General features: G+C 32.7%; 1 protein-coding gene across 1 annotated transcript in view; it reads left to right on the top strand.

Moving 5' to 3' along the window:
• CNTN5 (contactin 5) overlaps window positions 1-26,741 on the top strand; it is a 1,361,366-nt gene that overhangs the window by 815,675 nt on the left and 518,950 nt on the right. The window contains exons 5-6 of the mRNA XM_059185809.1: window positions 8,562-8,685; window positions 8,814-8,989. Coding sequence (XP_059041792.1) covers window positions 8,562-8,685; window positions 8,814-8,989 — 300 coding nt within the window. The remainder of the gene's footprint in view (window positions 1-8,561; window positions 8,686-8,813; window positions 8,990-26,741) is intronic.

The raw sequence follows: 26,741 nt of genomic DNA, 5'->3' as shown, positions 1-26,741 counted from the left end.
TTTCTCTTTAACTGTGGGCCAAAGCCAGTAATCTGCTTCTGGAGAATGGATTATGGCAAAAATAATGCCAATATTAGGTCATGAAAAACTCTGTCTTCCATCTAAATTCCATTCCAAAGAATGCATAATCAGGATCTGAATTAAACAAAGTTCAATGTACTATACGGATTAGCTGCCTAGAGTAGAATACCAACCTCTTGAGATGATCACAAGATAACACAGAAAATTAAAATAGGTGAATCTGAGGAAGAAAACCTTAAAATTATGATATTGTGAGAAGAATCCTCTGTAGAAAATGTAGAAGTATGGTGAGGACATCAAGAAAATGAACCAAGGTTATATGTTTATTATCTCACAGTTTCTGTGAGACAAAACCCAGATGTGGCTTAAATGGGTTCTGTCTCTCACAAAGCAGGACTGTAGTCTCATCCCAACATTCAAATGATATAGATCACTTGTTAGCACACTTATATGTTGTTGGTGGGGTTCAGTTCCTGGTAATTGTTAGACTGAGTGCTTTAATAATTCATGGACTGTTGGCCAAAAGCCTTTCTCATTGATACTCTCCATAGAATAGCTCACAACATGGTAGCCAACTTCCAACAGCAGGAGCAAGCCAGAGCAAGAGATGGAAAACAAAAAAAGACTTCAAGAAGTGTATAATAGACACTAACACTTGATTCAGGTGAGGAAGTGGAGACAGTTAATGAATAAAAATTTTTGTGCTAAATTCATGAAGCAAAAAAGAGTAATGGAGCAGTACCTGGAAGGGAGAATGTTGTTCACTGGAGTCAAGTGGAGTCCTCTGACCTATTTTGCTTTCAGTTTGATATTATTATTTTAGGTAATGATTATCACCACTTCAAATTTCATGTGCAAATGTTCCACCCAACAAAAGACATTATCTAGTTTTGAAAGAAACTGAGTTGTTAATAATTAAAGGGGTCGTTTGAATATATCATTTAATTGACTAAAAAGTTTTAAGGTTTAAACTGGAAATTTTCCAGTTTAAACTGGAAATTTTCATGATAATATAGGATAATTAAAAGCCCTTATGGGTCAGTCCCTCAAACACCTACAGAATATGCACAGTTTTTTGAAATGTGATATGGACAAGGATTATTAACTAGTGTTAACATAACATCCATTTTCCCTTTATAAATGAACAGCCAATAATATAGTCCTTGACTTCATTTCTCTGTGTTGTTGTTGTGGTTTAGAAGGAGTAACATAAGTGTAGAGAGCATTTCATTCTTTTATTTGTGATTAGATGGTTAGTTTAAAATATTTTATCTTTCTTAAACAGAGGAGCAATCTGGATTAGAAGTAATGCTGACAAGGAACTTTCGATTTACTAGGGAAGTCCACTCGAGATTCAGATTCTACAAATGCTACATCGGGTGGAAAAATGGTGATTCTTACAAACAACTGAAATGAATTATTTTCTACTAGGATTGAGCTATGTTTACATTTCTTCAATGATATAAACAACCTGTAATTTACATAACACTCTGAGTCTACCCACCCTTTAGAATTTCTACCACTAGCTTCTGACATGTGAAGATTTCCTGCAATTTGCCAACTTTGTTGCCTCATATCTTCAGTACTTTGGGCTGAATTTCATTGTTGACATGGCTTATTAACAGATTTGACTTGGCACATGGGCAATGGCATCATAACTCAAAGTAATCTCTGTGTTGACAATTTTCTGTTGTTTCTTCAATGGCCTTTGCTGATAAATTATTTTGGAGGATCAGATACAAAATTTAAATGATCTTTTATAAGAATAAGAATTCCCTCTGGAAGGGGAGAAGGTATTTCAGTTGGATGGTATACTCCTGTATAAAATCAGATCTCTTCAGTTTCTCAGTTTAAAAAATAGACAAATATATCCTAATAAAACCTTAGAATTTTTAAGACGATTCACTGAAACTTTATGACCTTATTCTTTATTACATTGTTAATTTTTAGAGTTGTTTTTATTGTTTTACATTATTATGCTATTCTCTCCAATTTAACTATATGTCATTTGAGCAAAAACCACCTTATATACTCTTCTTTATCCACTCTCATCAGTAAGAACAGTGCCAGCTTACTAGGAATTTCACAAATACTGTTGAATAAAGAGGCAGATGAGGAAATTAAAAATGAATTTATATATCATGATAGACTATTTGCTTGAATTTTGTTTATTTAAACTTTGTATTCTGGATTACAAATGAGAAGGTAGAAAAAGCAATGTCCTCCCTCTGTTGATATGGTGGCCTAGTAGTTTGGCATCTTCTGAAGTTTATATTGGGCTGGTACATTTTGACCATTCTTGTAAGTGATAGCATATCTGAATCATCTGATCTTTCTTTTGTAGATATATTAGAAAATGACAAAGAAAGTCTATTATACTCTCAATTTATATTATGTACACAGCATAATGCCACTTAACCATGAAACATACATCACAGTGCTTTTTAATAAATAAAGCACTCCAGTTCTTAGGAAACTTGGAAAGTTTGTAATGAAAGTTTACACTTGTTCAGCTTTTATAAAAAAACAATTTTAAGTTGAAAAGAAATTTAAGATTAAAGGAAGGTTTGGTTATTTTCTTTAAGAATTCATTTCCGATGCTCCCATGGTGTGGAAAGTTTTTCTCACATTGTAACTGTGAATTTCATCATAAAATGTAATTTCTGGTAAAACAATTCAAAACTTCTGGAAATCATCACATGAAATATTAGTGATGATTTAAAGTGCATTTTTTTGTAATTGCGCTTGACACGATAGGCTGATATTTCTTCTAGATTATATTACTGATACACTTAGTTAATATTACATGAATAAACTAGACAAGGCCATAAATTAGAGTTAACTAGCATGTAGAGGGGTTTGGGGTCTGGCATTGGACCTTATCATTGAGAAAAAGAAGCAATTGTTTAAAAGAGGATTTCAATATAAAGGGCAAGTTTAGAATCTAGAGAGACATAATGTCTCCATACTTTTGTATCAGCAGAACATAAGTATTCTTAATGGAGCCTTTATATTCTAATTTTAATGGAAATCTATGTAAACTAAGGAAGTTATTATTGATGTGCTAATCAATTCAAGCATAGGAAAATCTTGACCAAAGTATATATATTCTAGAGCAGAATTCAGTAAAAAGCTGTCTTCATCTAGGAAACAAACTTACCTTTTATTTCAATTTGAACTTTATTTTAATATAATTCCAGCAATAAAACAGCAGTTTGTAAAGACTTCATGCATTACTGGAAGTGATCAAGCTAAGACAGATAAATATCCCAGAGATTTTTAGAAAGAATGCTTGAAATGAATGGAAATTTATTCTGATTCTAGAAGTATATGGCTCAAGGATATCATTCCAATGAAATTTAAACTTTTTTAAAAAAATTTTCCAACAATCATTATTTGTAAATGATGATTTTATCCTATGTTTTTCCTGGGAAGTTCACAGTTTTCAAAGTTATTTTTTTTCTTAAATACATTTTCTCATAAGTAATAGAGGAGAAAAAAATAGCATATTAATTATCTACTCCTGTGTAAAATGTATCTTAAAACTTAGCAACTTAAAACATCTTTTCTTTTTTAGAAACTGTTGGTCTGGAATCTGGGAGTGGCTTAGCAGGGTAGTTCTGGCATAAGGTCTCTTATGAGATTTCAATCAAGCTGTCATTGTAGCTGCTTTCTTATTTGAAATCTTGACTGAGAGAATAATCCCTTAAAAATTCACTCATACAGTTGTTAGTAGGCCTCAGTTTCATGCTGGCAGTAGGTCAAACAAGAGATTTCAGTTCCTCAAATGTGGGCCCCACCATAAACTGAAAAAGTATCTTCAGGGGCGACTATATTCCCCCTAAGGGAATGACTAACAATAACAGTGCTAAGAATAGTTTAAAGAACAAATATGTGAAATCAAACTAAATCTGATGACAGAATGTGTTAAGAAGTAACTTTTCAAGCTCAGGAAACAGTGAGGGAAAAATAAAACCATTAAAGAATTGAAAACTTCATTAGTGGTAATACAAAGGCAATTGAAAAGATAAGAATGTAGCTATCATATTTGAAAAAGTCAAACAAATTAGAAAAAGATTAAAGATATAAAAGTTGTTATAGAGATGATAGAGAAGACTTTAAAAAAAAAATTGAAGATATGCCTAATGGGTATGAGGAGAACTGAACAAATAAAGAAATTTTCCTGAAAAAGAAATTGCTGGGATGTCTGCATGGCTCAGTTAAGCATCTAACTCTTGATTTCAGCTCAGACTATGATCTCATGCAGAGATCTAACCCTGTGACAGGCTACACACTCAGCAGGGAGTCTGCTTGAGATTCTCTCTCTCCCCTTCCTCTGTCCTTCTCCATGCTCTTTCTCTAAAATAAATACATAAAACTTAACAAACAAACAAACAAAAAAGTCTTGAACCTATAGTTATATAAAACGTTAAACACCAAGACAAATCCAGAAAGGGGAAAGAAACAGACATCCAGGTATAAAAACTAATCACTTAGGAGTGAAGGAATGCAGGCTGACTCAGACTTACCCATGGTAATGTTAATGCGATCAGAGAGCGGAAAACATCTACAGGCTTTAATGAAATTAATACTGAACCCCTAATTTGATACCCAGCCACGTTGTCTTTCAGTTGTAAAGAACAAACAGATATTCTGAACCAAGGAGCAAAACAGAAAATTTAGGGAGTACACATAGGGGAAGTGAGAGAAAGTGTATTAATTTCATCATTCTTTGTAGGAGAAAATCAACAGATCACTTTTAAATTGAAACAATTCTCTTCTGAGGAAGGACATTCTGGAGGTGTGAATCTGATATTTCACAGACAATAGCCACTCACATTATATAGTCTGTTCATAAAAAAAGGCTGATTTTTAAGAAAAAAATCACTCAAAAATATTACTCCTATAAGATATTAACATTGTATGTGATGGGATCTGCCTGTTACAGAAATATCTCAAAGATTTCTACCTTGTTAAAAAAGTATTTTGATTTACTTGTTATCCAGATCTTTGTGATGATTATCATATATGAAGTCCATCTCCACAAGTTACAGATTCCATTAAGTTAAAAATTGCAAAATAGAAGGACATTGCTTAAAGTAATTCATTGTCTTCATCAATAGGTGTAGTGTACTACTGCAGGAGAGTGAATCAAACTGTCTGAGTTTACCTATAATAATACATTCTTGGTATGGAATCTTAAAAATGAATCTTTTTAGAGCTAGAATCATCATTGATTACCCTTTGGTGAGGACTGGGAAGTTCTACACATGCTCTTCAACCCCTACAGTGAGCTTTATTTCTAAAAGAAAAAGGAGAGAGAGAGAGAGGACGATTGCTTGCTAAAATGCTTTTAAAAGTAACAATTGAACAAAGAGATACTGAAAAGAGGATGAGTAGTCACAACAGAATACATGTTGTTTAGGTCAGTCTCTTATTTTTTCAGTGTGTAATCTTACCTCTTAGCATTTCTCTAGCCTGACAACCTTTATTTCTCTTGTCCTTTCTGATAATTTTCAGAACAAAAGATTTAGAACCATAGACCTTTAGTTAAAATCAACTGTTTATTACATTGCTAATTTTGGAGAAGTCTCCTCTCAGAACCTCAGAGTTTTCATCTCTTTTAGAAATAATTGTAATGTTAAGCTTAAAGAATTAAATAACAGTATATATTAAAATGTTTTATAAATGTTGTGAAAAAATTATAATAGTAATAGTAGTGGCAGGGATAATCAGATTCTAGATTCCAACAGCCCTGGATTTGTATCCCAGGTTTGCCATGTATTTGCTATATACATTTTTTTCATTAATTTCAGCCTCAGTTTTGTCATCTATAAAACTGGGGATTAGTTCTAGTCACATGGATGTTGTGAGTGTTAAATGATACATTGCATATAAATAATTCAGTATAATGTCTATTATGTAGTAATTATACCACAAGAAATGTTAGTTGTTGCTGTTATTGTAATTACTAATTATAATTTATAGAACACTTGTGTATACTATGTATACCAAGTATACATGTTGATGTCAACCAATCCTCATAATAATATCTTCAGGAGACATGATCATCCATAGTTAATAAATGGAGTACAAAGGATAAAAGTAAAAACAAATAAGGAGGTTAGAAAATGATGGTACTAGAATTTGAACCCAAGTGTGTCTGACTCATATAGTTCAAGAGTTTTGAAATATATAAAAATATAAAATATATTTATTAAATGTTGATTTTATGCATTATAAGAATTTATAATATTGATTTAATGATCATATTTATAGTGTAAAGACTAGAAGAGATATATTTTCATGACTCCATCATGCAGTTTAACTATAACTGAGAGTTTAAGGAGGTTTCATGTGCTTTTCCAAATATTTTATAAATGCACTATGATGCAACAGCAAGTAGAATATTTTGACAATAATTTTCTCTAGTTCTTTTTATTATATTACTTGTTTATATTTTTGAGTAAAAGTTTTAAGTGATAGCAATGTGATTTGGTACATAGAAACACATTTCAGTTACTTTCATGTAATATTTTATTATTTGTAGCTGAAAAAAAAGGACTTCAGCTAGATTATCTAGGACTCAAACAAAATACTTGACAATGCCTGCTTTTTAAATGGTCTGTTTTATTGGGTGAATATTTAGAGTGCCATGAACACTTCTATTTTTCTTTGCCCAAAAAAGAATGAATACATATTTTTTTTAAATGTATAAATGTACTCTAAACCCATTATTCTAAATAGGGAGGTTTTTATCTTTTTAAGTAATAATTTTTTAAAGCTTGAGTTTCCTGGGACATTCATTCTTGTATTTCTTTCCTGATATTTTCTTGTGGTTATCTACAAAGAATGTGAATCTCCAACTGTTTAGAAGAAGTATTAGAAATATGTCTTTCCTAAAATTTTGCCTCTTCATTTTTCTAAGGCAGTAGTTTTAAATGAGGACAATGTTGACCCAGGGGACATTTAAGAATCTCTGGAGACATTTTTGATTATATACTTTGGGAAGGTGTGCTGATGGCATCTAGTAGGTAAGGGCTTGAGGATCTTGATCTAAGGTTACTATATAATAAAATTCATGATGGATAAAAATAAAGAAAAAAATTTACTTTCTTCTAAATTCACAATTCAAGATGTAAAAGATCCTAGATCCACATATAACTCTGTGAATTCTTGCACTACTACAAGCTAATAAGACTAATACTTCCCCCGACACATTTACTTATCATTTCTCCATCAGAATTATCCTAAAACTCTGGCAGAATTATGTTAAAACTTTTGAAACCCAAGCTATCATCTGAAGCTCAATATTATTTCTGCTTCTCAATAAAATTTTCATTAGTTTTAAATGACCTTTATCATAAGATTTCTCTGAATATTAACTAAATGAGATAAAATTAGTATCTGGCATATAGTAGTTACCTAATAATTTTATGTGTCCTTCCCTCTTGTCTCTTTCTCTTCTGATCTCCTTATTTACATTGTTTACCTGCTAATGAAGACTTAACTGTGTACAGTTTTTATATTCTTATTCATTTATTTGACTTTTTTTTAAAGATTTTATTTATTTATTTGACAGACAGAGATCACAAGTAGGCAGAGAGGCAGGCAGAGAGAGGAGAAAGCAGGCTCCCTGCTGAGCAGAGAGCCCGATGCGGGGCTCAATCCCAGGACCCTGGAATCATGACCTGAGCTGAAGGCAAAGGTTTTAACCCACTGAGCCACCCAGGCACCCCGATTTATTTGACTTTTTTTGAAGACATCTCATTTATTCTATGAGAATATATTTATTTGCATTACATAATTTATCCTTTACAATCTAGCATTTTTTAAAAGATTTTATTTATTCATTCGAGACACAGAGGTACAAAAAGAAAGCCAGCATGAGTAGGGGGAGAGGCAGAGGGACAGGAAAAAGTAGACTCTCCACTGAGCTGGGACCCCCAATGCCAGACCGATACCAGGGCACTGAAATCATGACCTGAGCTGAAGGCAGACTCCTAACCATCTGAGCCACCCAGACACACTTATACTCTAGCATTTGACAGAAATCACAAGAAGGCAGACAGGCAGGTGGGGTGGGGAGCAGGCTCCCCCACCGAGCAGAGTGCCCAATGCAGGGCTGTATCCCAGGACCTTGAGATCATGACCCAAGCCAAAGGCAAAGGCCTAACCCACTGAGCCACCCAGCTGTCCCAACTTTTAGGTTTTTTTAAAATGTTCTTATTTAGCATTATCTTCTTTAGCTCTGCTTTAGATGAATACAAGATATGTATTTGAAAATGTACACCACCAATATTTGAGATATTTTTTAAATTGTATATATCATAATTTTAAAAGAAATCTTAGTCAATTAAAGAAATTCTAGGTAGGTCTCTAATTTACTAAAATAATGTAATTTGCTAGTTTGTGACTTTCTTGTGTTAGTATGTCTGTTGAGTACAAGGAAAAAGGAAAAATTTTAAATATTAAAATAATAGAGAAAAAGTTTTGATATTTTTAGAAAGTTTAAAGTGTGTCATTTTTGGTCCTTACAGAAAGTGTAGACTATGGGCCAGTGTTTGTACAAGAACCAGAAGATATAATTTTCCCAACTGATTCTGATGAAAAGAAAGTAGCATTGAACTGTGAAGCTCGTGGCAACCCAGTTCCCAATTACAGGTAAAAGTTCATTATTAATCATTTTTCTCAAGTATTAAAAATTCCCTTCAATGAGATTCTGACATTTCCAGGGAGTATTATAATATCTCAAGTACTTTTTACATATTTGTCTTCTGATTTTTCCTAAGATGGCTTCGAAATGGAACAGAAATAGATTTGGAAAGTGATTATCGCTACAGTTTGATCGACGGGACTTTCATTATCAGTAATCCAAGTGAAGCAAAGGATTCTGGTCATTATCAGTGTTTAGCAGCCAACACTTTAGGAAGTATTCTTAGTAGAGAAGCCATACTTCAATTTGCCTGTGAGTAAAGTATATGTTTTCTTCATGTATCTATATATAGTGTGTATACATGTAATTTAACAGTTTGGTTAGGCAAAAGCTTAATGAAGACCTCAAATTTTCAAATAGTGGTAAAATCTCGGTAATTATTAGAACTATGTAAACAATGTGTTTTTTTCAAAGATATTCAAAACTCCCTGAAATGTTTGCCTTCTTCAAATAAACCCAACACACTACTCTGGGAGGTTAAAAATACTACTCATAACTTTTTTTTCCTCCACCTTTTAAAACATCTACTTATCTGCTTTTATTTTTCTACTGTTTATTATAGTCACTATTTGCTATAGTTTCCTTTAGACATAAGATCACATATTCTAAAAATTCTGCTTAGGAAACTAAAGAAATGCCTCGGAAATGCTTATGTTTCAGATTCCAACTACAATTTCTCACACAGATACACCAGTTTTTAATTAAAAAAAGATACATACATATAATTAAACATATATACTAGAATATATACATTTCCTAAAATAGAACATTTATCTAATTAACTATGTATATTGAGTTCTTAAAACTTGTGAAATTATGTAACTTATGATAAAGACTTACACCAAATTGAGGATAGGCTACTGAGTAAAAGCAAAACAATACAAAAAACAAAAAACAAAACAAACAATATCATTTCTTAGTAAACAATCCTACTTGAATACAAATTCTTGAGGATTACAATATTTAAAAAAAATAGGAGGGTAGATTTCTTCATGTTAATAATTTATATGTAACTTATATCGGCTATATAATTTATCACAAAATTATTTTTAATTTAAAATTACACCCTGAAGAATGGAATAATTGATTTTCTCTATATAATCTCCATCACATATTATTTCTAATTAACCCAGAATCCAGACATCCTATTACAGGAGTGTGAAGGAGAAAGGAAAAAACAAAGGAATAATAATGGATTTAGGGCTAGGTCCCAGAAAAATCTAAATATTATCTTTTAAAATAAATTTTGTTAAGTATTTAGGACAGAACTTTACATACACCAAATATACCAAGATAGTAGCCTGAATATACTCCTTTTGTTTTAGAAAATATGTGGTGTAACACAAAATCTAATACTTTTCATTATGCACATTGAAAGAGTAACCTAATAAACAAATAGCCCCTTAATTGCTCTCTGTAAATAAAGTAGTACTTTCAAAACAGATACAGAAAATCTGGAGAACATGATGTATGAATACTAAGTGGTTTATATCTTTCTCTTTGGTCTATACTGATACAAGTATACCAATTCATAATAGCTTATATATCAACTGTTCTCTCCAAAACCACCAGTGGAGGCAAAATATGCAAAATTTTCTGTCCAATGTGTCTGTATGACTGTACTACCCTATAATTTCTGCAAAGACTATTCATAACTATCTGATACTCACCCCCACCTGCAGTGAGCACATTGGTACCAGCATTTTCAGTTCAATAACTAGGCAAGGAAAACCCTATCTATCTTACTTATTGTGTATCAAGTTGTCCTGAGCTTAGTCTAGAGCAATATTTACTTTATTTTTGACTTAACACAGGGTTAATATACATATGCATTCCTTGGTAGCATCTTATGACCCTGCCTTTCCCCATTCCCCCCACCTGACTCAGCTGTGTTCTAAAGGCCATTTTATAAATACCTACGAGCCCATAATGTGCTTGGTTGAAGCAGTCACTTACATAGAGAAAGGCACACTTCTGCCTCAAAATTACTTTTTCACCTAAAGACATTATGTCCATTAGATTAAAATAAAAAATAAAAATTCCTTTAGGTTTAGCTCTATCTTCTTTCCAGAAGATTTCTGGGGGGAAATGCAAATATAGGTGGTGGAGAGGAGAACAAAGACTCCACCAACTTTCTTTCTAGTGTACTCGGATATGAGTATGGATGCTATGGGTTCCAGGAGCCAAGGTACATTTGTGACTGGAGGAAAATTGAGGTAGGAACTTAGAAAGAAAAAAAGGAGCTTCTGAAAGGAAGTGAGAGGATACAAAGGAAAAAGTAAGATTAAAAACTTGGTGGGTTTGGTGCATAAACAATGAATTCTGGAACACTGAAAAAAAATTAAATTATAAACAAAAACAAAACTTGGTGTCACCTTTCCTTTATACCGTGATTTTCTATGTCTAGCCTCATTAGCTAGATACATAATGTACTCAGTACTTATTGTTGATAGAACATTTAATGTTTAAAGGGTTTTTGCAGCTAGAAGAATGTTCATCACTCTTTACACATTTTAAAGCTGATTATCATTAATCTTTTACAACTATAGTCACTATTTATGTAAAATTTAAATATACAACTAGTCTTTTAAAACTAACATTTTCAGCCATGGGAAACTAATATATTTAATAAATTTAGATAATTATCAAAATCTATTTTAATCAAATTAATATTCAAATCTAATACATGGGTCTGTTAAAGATTTTAAATGTCATAAAATTAAGCAAAAGTTACAAATTATGAAATTGATTATGAGACCTGTTTAACAGATGTGATCTCTTTTATAATTTGAAGATTATTTTTGTTATATCAATAACACTTTAAGTCTGTAGTTTTCACATGGGCTTTACCTTTTGGAATATGACATATTTGTTTAAAATGATGTGATTCTAAGACTTATTGGACAGTGTTAACTAAGTGCCAGGTCAGTCTCTCCTAATTACATTCATGGAAAAATGTACTAATCTATATTTTTAATAGATACATATTTAATTGAAGACTCAAGATATCCATATATTAACAATCCTATTACCAATAAAGAAAATTAAACTTAAACATATTCTATTAGTGTCACTTTACTTTTTGCTTGGAGATTATATACGTATATTATATACATGTGCATTGTATTAAACTTTCTGATTCTGAGTATTATTAGAATCAGATGAGATTTTGCAGGTATATATATATATACACAAACTGTCACAGTTTGTCACAGGACTCACTTAATGCTAGCTTCTTCCCTCCTATTAACCAGAAATATATAAATATATTTTTAAAGATGTATTCATTTATTTTAGAGAGAGAGCATGAGAAGGATGGAGAGCAAAGGGAGAGACAGAGAGAGAGAGAGAATCCTCAGGCAGACTCTCTGCTGAGCACAGAGCCTGATGACAGGGCTTGACCCTGGGACATCAAGATCATGACATAAGCCAAAATCAAGAGATGAATGCTCAACTGAATAAACAACCCAAGCATACTCTAACCAGAAATATATCTTAAAATATTCTAACTTTCCAGTAATAATATTTTGGTCCTGTACCCACATCCCATAAGTCAATCATAAGTTCAGCTACTTTTCATTGACTACAGTGCATAATGGGAGACTAAAATCTAGATGCTGGAAGTGCATGTAAGACTGTCCCAAATAAGTTACAATAAGTGGGCAGAAGACATTATTACTGAACCAATGTAGTAAAACAGATTTTTAAAAAGAACATCCTTTATTTAGGGCCTCAAGTAGCTTATATTCCTTGAACATTTTATGTGGCAGACAGTGCTCCAAGTGTTTTAAAATACATTAACTCATTTCATCCTCATAACCAACATATGAGTTGTTATAAAACACAAATCCAGGGGCTGAGTGGCTCAGTCAGTTAAGGATCTGCCCTCAATTCAGGTCATGATACCAGGGTCCTGGGATCAAGCCCTATGTCAGGCTGCATGCTCAGTGGAGAGTCTGCTTCTCCCTCTTTCTCTGCCCCTCCCCTCTCTCCTGCTCTCTCTCTCTCTCAAATAAATAAATTATAATAAACAAACAAACAAAAGCACATAAATCCAGGGAAAGCTGGGTGGCTCAATTGGTTAAGCATCTGACTCTTGGTTTCAGCTCAGGTCAAGATCTCAGGATCTAGAGATCGAACCCCGCAACAGGCTCCCAGCACAGTGGGGAGCCAGCTTGTCTCCCTCTTCTGCCCCTCCCACTGCTTGCACTCTCTCTCATTCTTAAATAAATATATCTTTAAAAATAAATAAGTAAAATTTAAATCCATTTTGTAGATGGTAACTCTTATTTAACTCTAATAGTACTCAATCTTTCTCTATTCTAATATGTGTTGTATTCACTTTGATATACTCTATTTGATTTTCAACTTCTCTCCCAAACTCTAATTACATTGTAATTTCTCAAAAGTCTATATATTTGATTAGTCATCAACCTCCGTTTTATAATCACTTTATTAACACTATATGGCACAGGAAAAATAAATATTAGCAACAAAAATAAGCATGTAATCACTCTGCATTTCTTCTTACTGCTCAAATTTAGTTAATGAAACACTTACTTCATTTTTCTTATGGAAGTTTAAGAATTGCCAGTTCTCTTTTTAAATCTGAAATTTTAGGATGCATATTAATTTTTGGAAATAATTATTTTCTTATTTTCATATTTTATCCTTTAATAAACTTTGTTTCTCATAATTATCTTTATTTATTGGATAATGTATGGTTAGAAACTGGAAAGCTAAATTTTCTAAATGAACTTGATATATGACAAAGATAACTATATAACTATTATCAGTAGCTGACAATGTCATCATAGATCCTGGCTTTTGAAGGGAATGGTGATAAGGATATGAGAATTGGCACCTTTACCTGGTGATAGCAATGTGTGGAAAAATTAAATGTAAAATAAACTTGTTTTCTTTTAAAGTTTTGTTCCTCTTCACTTGTCACCTAATATGTTAAAAAATATGAAATAACAAATGTATATTTATATAATGATTGTTTTATTTTACTAATATATTTTATCTCAATATCATTCCAAAGGGTGTTTATTTGACTTGCTATATTTATTGCTAAATTATGTACCATGAAAAGTAAATATGCAAATAAATAAATACAGCACCAGGTAAAAAGACATTTCATAATAAGAGGTCAGGATAGTGTAGGCCATAATGTCTCATAATTATTGTGGCCAAGACATAAGTATTTCCTTGAGACTCCCAGCAGTCAGAGCAAATGGGAAAATACAGACATTTAAAGGACTCTAATTTCCCCTGAGTTCCTTAAAAGAAGAAACTCTTTTCTTGACATTTAATTCTCATTGAAATTTCTAGTTTGAGGCTTTATATGGAGATCTTAACAATATTCCTGCAACAGTTCAATAGTGAGTTTAATTAGCTTGATATAAAACCAAACCCAATTCTTTAAGTGTAACTAGAATTTAATCATGAAGCTATTCACTTCATTCATTTATATATATATATATTTTTTTTTTTAATTTGATTTGAGCAACTAATGGATTTGAGAAGCTGCTGCAGTCATGCTCATTTTCCCCTTTTAACCTATTCTTTACATGTCTTAATGTCTACCATGAGGATCTTTAAAGTTCTCCCTAAATGAATATTTGTAAATGTGCTTCAGCATAGTTAATGTTAATAATGTATTTTAGCATTAATAAATATATATCTCATAAGGGTATAGTAAAAATTAATGTTGTAGAGAAGTCATGTCTGTGAATTGTTTTTTAACTTCAGGAAGCAATAAATAAACACAAAGTTGGATAACTATTGCTAGTACTGATTGTTACTGGTTATCAATAACATTGATAATGATTTTTTTGACAGAGTATACTTTATTCTGTAGCTTATGTTCATCATGAGGATAATTTCCTCACCTAGTGTAGTGATTTTTCTTCAGTGACAAGCAAGAATATACCATATAAAACTTTGTCACTCTATTAGCTTATTACCATGCTGAGAATTTGGAATTGATAATGTGACACTACACACTTCGCAAACATCCTTCGGATATCCAAAGCTCATAGCAATCTCTCCAACATTTGTATTCTTAAAAATAATTCACACTAGTAAGTCAAACATAAAATGAATCAAGAATAAAGAGTAAGTCAGACATAAAATAAATCAAGAAGAAAATCTCCTCATTCTGTCTCTTGCTTCAAAATATCTTTATATGCCATCCCTGGTAAATTGATAGTTCATATCTAAATTCGAATATAGTGCTTTTCAGGGCATTTAGATGATTTAGATGCAGAATATTCCATTAGTTTTCCTTGAAGCAGTTGATTAAAATAACCTCCTTAACTCTTTGGGAGATTATATGATTTTTATAGACTTTGTATTTAAGCCTTTAATTTAACCTTTCATTTTTATATAAAACTCAAAAATTTCTTCTTTAGCTTTTCCAAAACTTCTTCTTTTAAATTAAAATTGACCTCTGACTTTAAAACTATGTTTAACTAGCATTTGATACCTAATGAAATTATTTGAATAATTGCTAACTCTACAGTATATCCACAGCTTTATTTCATTACTGTATGAGATTTTGTCCATAATAACTTCATTAAATCGTTTGAGTATCAAACTGAATGAATCACATTGTCATTGATAATTTCATTAGTTGCAAAATTATCTAATTTTATTACAAATTAAGTTGATATTACCTTGCAATTTTGCTTTCTATAAACAAAACAACTATGTGTTTCTTCTATAAAATCATTACTCAAAGAATATGGTTTAAATCTTACCATAAAAAACAAGTCTTCTGATCAAAATGATATAATAATTGTTAGTGTATGACTCCTTGACAAACTACAGTACGGATTCTTTGAGATCACAGAAAAAATTTTAATTAAAAATAGGTAAGTTATGCTTTAAAGGGAAGTTATAATGAACTAATCAAAGTTGAAATCTGGGGCAGATTGCCTTCAAACTGTTAATTCTATGACATAACACTTTTGTATTTTATTTATTAAAATTCATCCAAACACATATTTTCATTATTAATCAAAATCATGAATAATTCTGTCTATATGTGACAGATGCCCTCCAGCCAAATGGACAATTTGCCTGGCTTAAACTTTGATCTCACTGTTCTTCCTCTTTTTTTAAAAAAATGCAGAAAAGCCAGTGTTCACTCATATTATATAAAGCAGCCCACAAAGACCTAGATCAAGAATGCACAAATCCTCTGACCCTTGCTGTTCAAGCCTATTTAATTCATTATTCTCTAATCCCTAGAAAAGTGTCTTCCAAGGCACAAAAGTTCAAGAAGGTTTTAAATCTCATTTGATTAAATAGCAATTCCATCTCACGATAATTTATAAAGATATTAATATAAAACAAAAAATATAAACAAAGGGGCAGATATCAAATATGTTTGATTTCTAAAATTATTTTATTTCATAAAAACTTTTTTAGGGACAAGTTAGCAAAGAACATATATTACCTAGCCTGGAGGCCTTCTTCTTTGATTGCATTTTCATATCAAGTGCTAAATATTTCTACTCTTCATATGGATGGATGGATGAATGGATGGATGGATAGATAAATAGATATAGATGTACAAATGTGTATATGTATATGTGTATAGGTATAGATGTGGATATGTATGAATGTATACACATAAATTTAACAATAACAAGAATAATAGCAATAGTTAAAAGCAGCAATAGTTACTGAACACTTAAAAGCCAAAAAACTGTTAAGTATATTTAATGCATCTTTACCCTCTTTAGTCTTAAGGGAGTTGCACTATTGATTTAATTTATGAATTAAAAGAAAAACATAGTCAATCTCAAGAATGCCAACTTATTTTCCCAAAATCACATGGCTAGTAAATAATAAAACAGCATCTCCAACTCAAATATAACTTCAAACTTTATGCTTACAATCTTCCCTTTTCTATCCCATACCATACTTAATCATGCATTGCATTTTTTGTTGCTTAATATATGTAGTTATTCATAGAACACATATGCATATATCCTCTCTCTCTCTTGGGCATTGTTCCACATGTATATGGAGCCTATAATGAACAATGCATATTCTCATAGACCTTAATAGACCTTAACGCTAAGAAAGTCAGTACGAATCTCTCCATTCCATATATATTTCCTGAGTTGATACTCTCATTATCCTCCCTGAACTACCAGAAAAATTGCCTGCCTATGTATATTTTTTTCACATCACTCTTCATCCTACCCAAACCTCAATAAAATCTCTCTGTACTGTTTTTCCTGAAACGATCTATGTAAAATACAATTCTGACTATGTTGTCCCTGCATAAATCTCTAATGGTTTACCATAATTGCAAAGAAATTTGTAATTCACTCTATACACTTTGAGAGTAGGCAGAGAAAAATCAGAGGGCTCCTTTATGAAAGTGTGTCCAAGAAAACTCTATGGTAAAAGTCAAGTTAGGAGGTCATTTCAGTAATCTAGGTAAAAAGGACTGGAATTCCTCATACATTGAATATAATAGAATAGATGTCTGTGGGAGAAGCTAAAATAAATGAGAATTTGCAAATGATAGAATGAATGGGGTTAGAAATGTAAAAAAATATGGAAGAGTTAGAATGATATCAGGATTCTGAACTTTGATTAATTCAGTTGAACAATCCATAATACTGTAACATAATAAAGTAACAAAAAGAAGAGGAGGAATTTTATTTTGACTTTCAGGGGAAAATACATAATATTTTAAAATATTGGTTAGTGCGCAGGAAAAGCAGTTCCCAAAGGTGAGAACTGGCCACAAAACACAAGGACAGACTCAATGCAATCATAAGGATGTTTTATCAAGAGAGTTTGTACTAGAAAGAAAAGAGGGTTAAGGACCTAACCTTCTAGAATATATACATTTCTATGGTAGAAATATGTGAAGGGTAGAAAGAAAGGAGTTAGTGAAGGACAGAATAATGGAATAAGCCAAGAGGTGCAGAAGAAAGCCAATATAATAGAGTGAAGTACAAATGATACTTAGTTGTGTGTGTGTGTGTGTGTTTAATGATATTAAGTTTTAAGGTGTCAACTGTCACCTTTGTCAAACACTATAAGTAACACTCAAAAAATTTTTGGAATTTGAGACCTTTAAAAACCAATTTTAGTAATGACAGAGACAGATACAGAATCCAAGGCTTTTAAGTATAAGATATTATAGTATTTGGGGGTAGATAAAAGAGAGTGTGCATAGAAGATTCTGAAAATACAAAATAGAGTCTAATTCATGAAATTAATTTCTCCTTTCCAAGTAATTTCTCCTTTCCAAGTAAACTATATTCTACAGATTTAAATCTCCTTCCAGGAAAATAGTCTGCCATAGAAAAGATACTAAGTGCTATAAGATACTATGTTAATTAAAGTAAAATTTAGAGGGGAACCTGAGTGGTTCAGTTGGTTGGGAGACTACCTTTGGCTCAGGTCATGATCCCAACGTACTGGGATAGAGCCCCATATAGGGCTCCTTGCTCTGCATAGGAGCCTGCTTCTCCCTCTCCCTCTGCCTGTTGCTCTCCCTGCTTTTGCTCTCTCTCTTTCTGTCAAATAATAAAATTTTAAAAAATAAAATTAAATAAAATTTAGTTTAGACTCTCACATCTTGACTTAAAAACTTAAATTAAGTAAAGAACCTTAAAACCACTTGGGGAAACATACAATTTCCAGAAATATTTTCCTGATCCCCTTCAACCTAAATTTTAATTCCATATCCTCTAGAATCTTGATTTTTTTTCGATAAAATACAATATTATCTTAAGAGAAATAGAACCACTTTACTTTTGCCTTAATTTTGTGACACCTAGTGGAAGAATCACATGATGATTGGGTTTAACTGATGTTTTTCCCACTCCAGGGAATGAAAAGGAGAGGAACTAAGAGGATAACCCCTAATCAATACCAACTAGTTAGCTATGTATAGCTCTGAAGGGCCTCAGCACCTGTGAATTCATGGCCCCAGTTTCTATGTGAGTTTTCTGCAATGTTTTTATTAAAACAAATAAAGAAAACATTTTTATTTTTTGTTTTTGTTTTGAGTCAAATTAAATACTTCAGGCAAAATCTGGGAGTGCACGTGGGGTTTCTCATTATAAATCCTATTATGCGTACTTATGCATCTGAAACAGGAGCTTTCTAATAAAAGTCCTCTTTTTTTTTTTTTTTTTTTAAGATTTTACTTATTTGACAGAGATCACAAGTAGGCAGAGAAGCAGGCAGAGAGAGGGGAGGAAGCAGGTTCCCTGCTAAACAGAGAGCTCAATGTGGGGCTTGATCCCAAGACCCTGCAATCATGACCTGAGCCAAAGGCAGAAGCTTAATCCACTGAGCCACCCAGGCACCTCAATAAAAATCCCCTTTATTGCAATGGAGACTTGTTCAAACTATAAATGATGCTGCGTGAGTCTGTGTAGGAGTTTCATATTAAAATACCCTTATCATCTTTCATAGCTTTGTTTAAGATGTCTTCAGACATAGGCCATTTGCACCAGTCTATAAATTAGATTAGATACTCAAGTATATTTATGGGAGTTACAGTATAAGGTTAACATTATTATTAATAATAATAAGATGGGACCAGAATGACTTCTCTATGCCCTCTATGCAATGTTTTTATTAAAACAAATAAAGAAAACCATGATGACTTCTCTATGCCCGGGTTACATTCTATTCATTTGATAGGAATTAAGTGGCAAGTATGGAGTTTAGTGGGACATTAAGTCATTAAGCCTGTTTCAACGGATGCAGAGGTATTTAGACAAGGAGTTACTATTCTCTAGCTTCTTTTTCTCTTACCCACTAATCTGGGTAGGAACATTAATCTGATCAGCCTGTCCTTAAAACAGTTAAAGTCCTCTAATCCAATCTAGGATAAAGAGTAAACTTCCACAAATGGTCGCAAGGCCATTTATTATTTAGATTCTGTCTGCTTTTCTAGCTTTCTCTCTATTACTCAGGCTGTAGTGAACTATATGTACTGTCCTAAGAGCATTTTGTTGCTGTTATATGAGACAGTCTACCTGTGTCATGGTAACCATTCATGGTAACCAAGGGCTACCATTCAGCAACTAACCTCCTCCCAACGCTCTCTGTCTCTGTCTTATTCTATATATGTGTGTGTGTATGTGTGTGTTTGTGCGCAGTATATATTATATATATAAAATATGTATTTATATATAATCTCACATGTTCTTTATTATATTTGTTTCTTGGTACATTGCATTACAACCATTTACGACAGTCACTTTGATTCTGAACTTATGCATACCACAGACTCTACAAGACTAAATTCACTGAAGATGTATTTAATGTCTCATTTGTCTATTTCTTTACTTTATTTACTACCCAGCCTCTAATATGCAAGTTTATAGCCAGTACTCAGTGAATGCCTGCAGAATGAGTAAGTGAATGAATGAATATCCTCCAGCATCACAGTGGCCACTACTCTCAAAAAATATCTCCTTCTGAGACCCATTAGAAGATTGATTCTTTAAGAAGTGTATACATAGTCCTCTTTAACAAGTATAACAGAAAATCAAAATGAGTAATATAATTTATGCAGAAAAGTTTTATAAACTGTAAAGCTCCATATACAGGGTAGTTATATGATTTGTAAATGAGCATTAATAAACATTAATACCTACAAAGGTATTAAAGGATATAATTAATATTGATATCAAAGCAGGTGTTGATGTTCAGTTTAAAGTTAGTATATCTTTATATATTATTGTGCATACTATGGTAATATCTTCCATATTATAATAGACATCTGAGGCCAACTAAAGTATTCCAAAGAAATACTAAAAAGTTGCCTTTTTATTAAAAGTAATTTCAGATATGTCCCTGATCACAGAAGAAAGCTAATACTTTTTAAAAGTGATTCTAGAATTCTAGCAATGTGTCTCTATGGATCCTATTAGCAATGAATGTTTTCTATTCATTTCATAACGTCATTGGATTGTAAACAGAGTCAGGAGATAATGATAGAATTTGCCAAACTAAGTGACAAATCTTGCTGTTAAGTTCTTTAGGAATATATATGTAAATGTTACTTTATTTCAGTTGTGAATATGAGGGTGTCTACCCAGTGCCACTTCTATAATTCATGTCAAATTTCCAGAAATAATATTTAATATAATTTAATATTTAATATAATTAATATTTTTAGAATCATGAAAAGAAAATTTAATAAAAAGTATTTACCTCCAAATTCTTAATAGGTAGATGAATTTAGAGAATTGTTTCCCATAGTACTTCACAAGAAATGAGACAGTATTTTAAAAGAATCACATCTGTCATGACAAAATAACCAAAAATATGTCTAAAAATTGTCAGTTATAAGAGCAAATGTGATTCATATCAACTCTGTTTTCCATAAACATAGTAAATCATTCACCTAAGAAATCATGACTATAACAGACATTTAAATCATAATTTACAGAATTTCACAAACAGTAATTAACTTCACAAAAAAAAACAATTATAATTGCTGAGATGGAACTGGCATGTCATCTAAAAAAAATTCTAAATTCCTATGTAGCAACATGCAAACATATCTAGAAGGCTTGTTTTATAATTGTTATTACTTAAATTCCTTTATAAGACCACAAGAACTGAATAAGTTATCAATGTTTTACTTGTCTTGATTTAAAAAAAAAAAAAAAAAACATTCTTGGGGCACCTGGGTGGCTCAGTTGGTTAAGCATCTGCCTTCGGCTCAGGTCGAATCCTAAAAAAATAATAAAAATAAATAAATTTATTTATTTAACTTAGAGAGATACCATGAGAGAGGGAACACAAGAAGGGGAAGTGGGAAGTGGAAAGCAGGCTCCCCGCTGAGCACGGAGCCTGATGCGGGGCTCAATCCCAGGACCCTGGGATCCTGACCTGAGCTGAACACAGATGCTTAACTGACTGAGCCATCTAGTTGCTCCCAAAAACCATCCTTGATAGATAAGTAAGATTATATCTTTTTCTCTAGAGAACACTTTATGCCAGTTTTTATTCAATTTCATATTTTGTATTTCAGGAACTTTTTCCAGTTTTTTTCTTAAAATATTATCTGAATATGTGTTTTACTTAGTTGATTCACCCACTATGAGATTAAGAAAAGCAAGCCTCTTTGTACATGAAATAAACACCATAATGAAAATAATTGTATCAATTTGCATAATTTATTTTAACTATTACATACTTATATAGTACTTATATTTAATGATATAAGCATTAATAGTATATAATAAAATGCTAACAATAATTGCTAAGATTTATTAAGTGATTATTATGTGCCAGATACTAAGGCAAGCTTTTTGCATATTATTTTATATTCAATTACAAAGAAAAAATAACATAATTTATGCATTATCCACGCTTAAATATATTGAAAATTAGGAAACTGTCTGAAAGAGGGAGCTCAGTTGTCCAATGTGACATAATTAATAAAATGCAAAAGTGAAATTTGAGTCTTGTTCTATCTGATTCTAGATCCAGATCTCTTAATTAAGTTTTTGCTGAGCTTCTGCACGTGATATCCCATTAAACCACACAAACGATCCTGAAGTTATGCTGAGTGGTCTCATAGACTCTCATTTTGAGATCAGAAAGTTGAAATGAAGAATGCCTGGGTGGTTCAGTTGGTTAAGTGTCTGCCTTCTGCTCTGATCAGGATCCTGGGGTCTTGGGATCGAGTCCCGCAATAGGCTCCTTGATCAGTATGGAGCCTGCTTCTCCTTCTGCCTGCCACTTCCCCTGCTTGTGTGCTCTCTCTCTCTCTCAAAAAAAAACAAAATCTTAAAAAAATAAAAAAAAAAAAAAAAGAAAATTGAAATGATAAAAGATCTTATATCCCACTTGTGGCCACACAGCTAAAAGATTTGAACTTAATCTATGAGAGATAGCTGATGTACTTGTACACATTCTTATCATTCTTGCATTTAATTTATACTTCAGGGTATTCACATATGACTACTCTCTGGTCTCTTTTATCCCAGGGTCTGGTCTATTCAGATTGATTAAGCCAATACAATGCTACACAGAGAGCACACATACCAACTGCTTTCAGTCTAACGATATTTTTTCAAATAAATCAAGTGATGCATAATTTCATATTATGTTGAGAAGTTCTTAATGATTTTTATTAATGTGCCTGTGAAACTCAAAATAGCCCCAATTATAAAAGAGGTAAAATAAATAGAATTCATGCAATTTTACCATCAATACAGATCACACTCTATTCAGTAGATACGTGGAGACTGTGTGGTGGTCTCAGTAATGTCTTTATCTCCCAAAATAAGCTCCATTCAGTCTATTGCAGTTACTTACTTTAGAATAAGGCCTAAGCTTAAGAATTAAGGGTATCCAGATAGTCTACTTTCTTGGTTTTCCCTCTCTATTAGAAATGTTATTGGTCCTGAGGAAAGGAAGGCAGACGTCCCCACCTTCGGTCTCCTGTTGAGGGTACCACAGTTTCTTACTGCTTTCCCCTTGCCGCAGATGGAGAGGGGCAGCTATTCCAGGGAGAACATTAAGGCCTTGAGCTTGGGCGAGGTCGCGAAGTGTGCCACTAGGCTGAGAGTAGGGGTCAGGAGGGCAGGCAGCTGGGGGCCAGAACCTGGTAAATCAGCAGCGAGTCCAGCAGGTTGTAGTCCACAAAGAAAGGCTAATTCTTGGACAGTAGGGTCTCACCTGGGGGGATTGGGGGGGGGTCTCTTCACATACTCCTCCTTGCCTGCTTCATAGCTGTTGTAGATGAGATTGAGGTATTTGCTTCAGAGATCTGTGATGCCATCATTCACCATGTCCACCAGGGCCACATCCCACTGGTCCTTTCTGAATAGTGCAGGGCAGAGTCCCTGTCAGGTTGGTACAGTCCACTGGTACAGGGTAAGAGCTCCATCCTGGAACTTTGAAAGTTGCCCCTACAGCAAGGGTTCCTTGGTCACCACCACCTCCTTCCAGCTCTGGGCCTGGTCAGCCAGCAGTTTGCACATGGCCTCTCAGCCTCCTTCAACAGGGAAGGAGGCAATGGTGTAGGATGGCATCGTTATAAGTGTAGGCAGCAGCAGCAGTTGCAGCAGTAGGGGTGGCAGAGCCTGGATAGCCTCCTGTAGTTCACACTACTTTCTAGCACCTCAAGTTTATAGCTGCTGTTACTCTGGTGGGCCTAAACTCAAATCAGTTGAATAGTTAGTAGTGTTTTTCTACTCTCAAAACTAATGGAAGCAAGCTTTAACTGTAGTCCAAATTTTACGATTTGAGTTTTTATGTTTTGGAAATACTAGTCATATAAAATCTGTGACTATTAATCTAATTACAGTTAGTTCATTTTCTCCCTAACATAATCTGGATGGTATCATAAATATGGATAAAGCTAAATGACTATTTATATATAAAACATAAAAATTAACTGTCAACATAATCTTGTTTACCTTCACAACTCTGGCAGGCACTTCTGTGTCATTTTGAATATGAGATTTTCTTGGATGTTGTCAAATACATTTCAGCATCACTATTAAGGAAAATAAAATATTTCAATACATACATTTTACACTGTCTTTTGAATTAGAAATAGTTGTCCTTGCCTAGGGTCCACTGACATTCTTCTGCCACAAAATGATATCCTTCATCTTTGCTTTAACAGATGTTATTCCCCCCCCCCCAGCCTCTGCCATAGAGACAAATTATCATCTCCCTATAAGACTATAAAACAGAATTGCTTTTCTTTATTCATAAATTATATAGCTTATCTCATTCCTAAAATGTATAACCTTGCACAGAGTGGAGAAAGAAGAAGAACAACAACAAAAAAAGTGTACATGTTAACACAACCCTGTATTTAAATTTAACTTTCATAATCACCTCTTTCTTTAAAATGAATATCTCACTATTTAATTTAGAAAATAATTGTAGATTAATCATTAATCATATATAACTTTTCAAATGGTGAACCACTAGTAAATGACAATAATAGGAAAAAGCACAAGGCCCAACAGATGTTTCAAATGATTCGCTTTAAAAGGATCTTAGAGAAAAGCAGCTCACCAGACATTCCACTCTTCCACAAACAGAATAGCTTGTTAGAGAAATTTCCACCTCCTAAGACCTCATTTAATAAGTGAGCTGACTTTTCTCAATTGCATAATAAAGGCATATAACCTGGTGATTCAATTTACCTTAATGATGATAAATTCTAAAGATTGATGTGCAGGTGTGTGTGTTTAAGAAGTATCTTTGCTTACACTAAAAGAACTGAATACTTATTCTAGGCTATAAACTTGTACTATTTTATTATAAAATATTAACTCTAAAACTCTAATAGAAATTAGAAATCACCATTAGCATAAGAAAGGAAATTGAGAGTTAGCTTAGCTTGCTGTGTTTGAGATATATGTTTATCCTATTTATGACTTCTCTGTTAATGAAAGGTAAAGTAGGGAATAGGTTAGTTGCTTTTTTATTCCATCAAAGACGAGCCTAATACAATGAGAGACATATGATAACATAGATATTTTTTCCTTTATTTAGAAGGACTAAATCAATGAGAGAAGTTATATACTGGGAGGTACAGAAACTGAGTAGTAGAAATCAGAAAACAATGGAGGAGAGATTTTCCAGTGCAAGGATTTGCCAACCACATCAAAGTCAATTGATTTATTTATGGGTAATAAGGATAAGGAAACTATATTTGTCAATAAAGAGCAGTGTTGAATATAAGGAGAGTATTTCCATTAGAGGATTGAAGTAGAAGTTAGTATTTGAGATTTCAGGCATATGGTAAAAAATTGCAAAAAAAAAAAAAAAAAAACACATTTGTTTCTTTAAAAGTTAGGCAGTGGATGGATAGTGGAGTTAAATAGTAAGTTAAGAAGACCGCAATAGTAAACACTGTATTCTATTGAAAAATTAACAAAGTTCTTTTTACTCTTCAACAGTAAAATGCATGGGTGTACTTCTAGCTTCATCTCCTCCTCATTCTACACTCAATTAATTTTTAACAATATTGAAGTCTCCAGACCATATTCAAATTAAGCAGTTAATCACGAAATAGGCTTTCATTGTCAGCATTGAAAAGTCCTTTCCTTGAATCATATTCACATGTAAATGAAAAACATTTACAAAAAAAATTACCTTTATCCCATTTGAAGCTTATAAGAATCTCTAACCACCCAAAACCACCACTCCCTTGGCAGAGAACTATAGTAGAAATGTTGGCTTTAATTTGATTTATCCACTGTATGACGACCTTACCTCCTGACGTTTTCTGTGATGTTCAGATAACTTAAAAGAACTTCTTTTCTAGATCAACAGTATTTCTCCTATATAAGATTCATCAGTTTGGGAGAATTTACTTTAATGTATCACATTCTTTTAATATCTTTCCTCCCTGATACTCCATATCATATTTAGTATCTGTCTTGTTTCTGTTCTTAATCCTGTTTTTTACTGTGTATAGGCTTCTCAAGTTTTGGGCAACTTTCTCTCTCTCTCCCTCTCTCTCTTTTGCTCCCTGCCCCCCACTTCTATAAATAACCTCAAACACTGTCTCATTTTCAACTACTATATTTATGTAGGATAAATTCATATCTCCTAAATCCATATCTTTGTTTCAGATTGTATTTCTAATAGCTAGTGCCATCCTGCCCGTTGAATATCTTCTTAGCACCACAATTTCAATTATCTTCTTGCCACAAAAAACCGCAGGCTTTTGAATTTCTCTTTTGTAGCTTGTACCAATAATATCAGATTAGAAAACGGGAACATCACTGATTGCCTGTCTTCATTATCTCTTATTCCTCCACCATACCCAACAAATTTCCAAATAATTTTCATATATCCATTTTTTCCTTACCAAAGCACAATCACCCTAGTTGAAATCCTTAATGTACCTTCTACCTGACTATTGTGATAGAATGGTTTGATCTTCTCTCCTTGTTTTCCTATACCTCAGTTCTTATCAAGACTTCCTTCTGCTTAAAAACAATCATGTTCCACTGAG

The sequence above is a fragment of the Mustela lutreola genome, chromosome 1 (genome assembly GCF_030435805.1).
Source record: "Mustela lutreola isolate mMusLut2 chromosome 1, mMusLut2.pri, whole genome shotgun sequence".
Lineage (NCBI taxonomy): Eukaryota > Metazoa > Chordata > Mammalia > Carnivora > Mustelidae > Mustela > Mustela lutreola.
The sequence above is the reverse complement of the archived record's forward strand: the minus strand, read 5'-3'. Positions and strand labels throughout refer to the sequence as shown.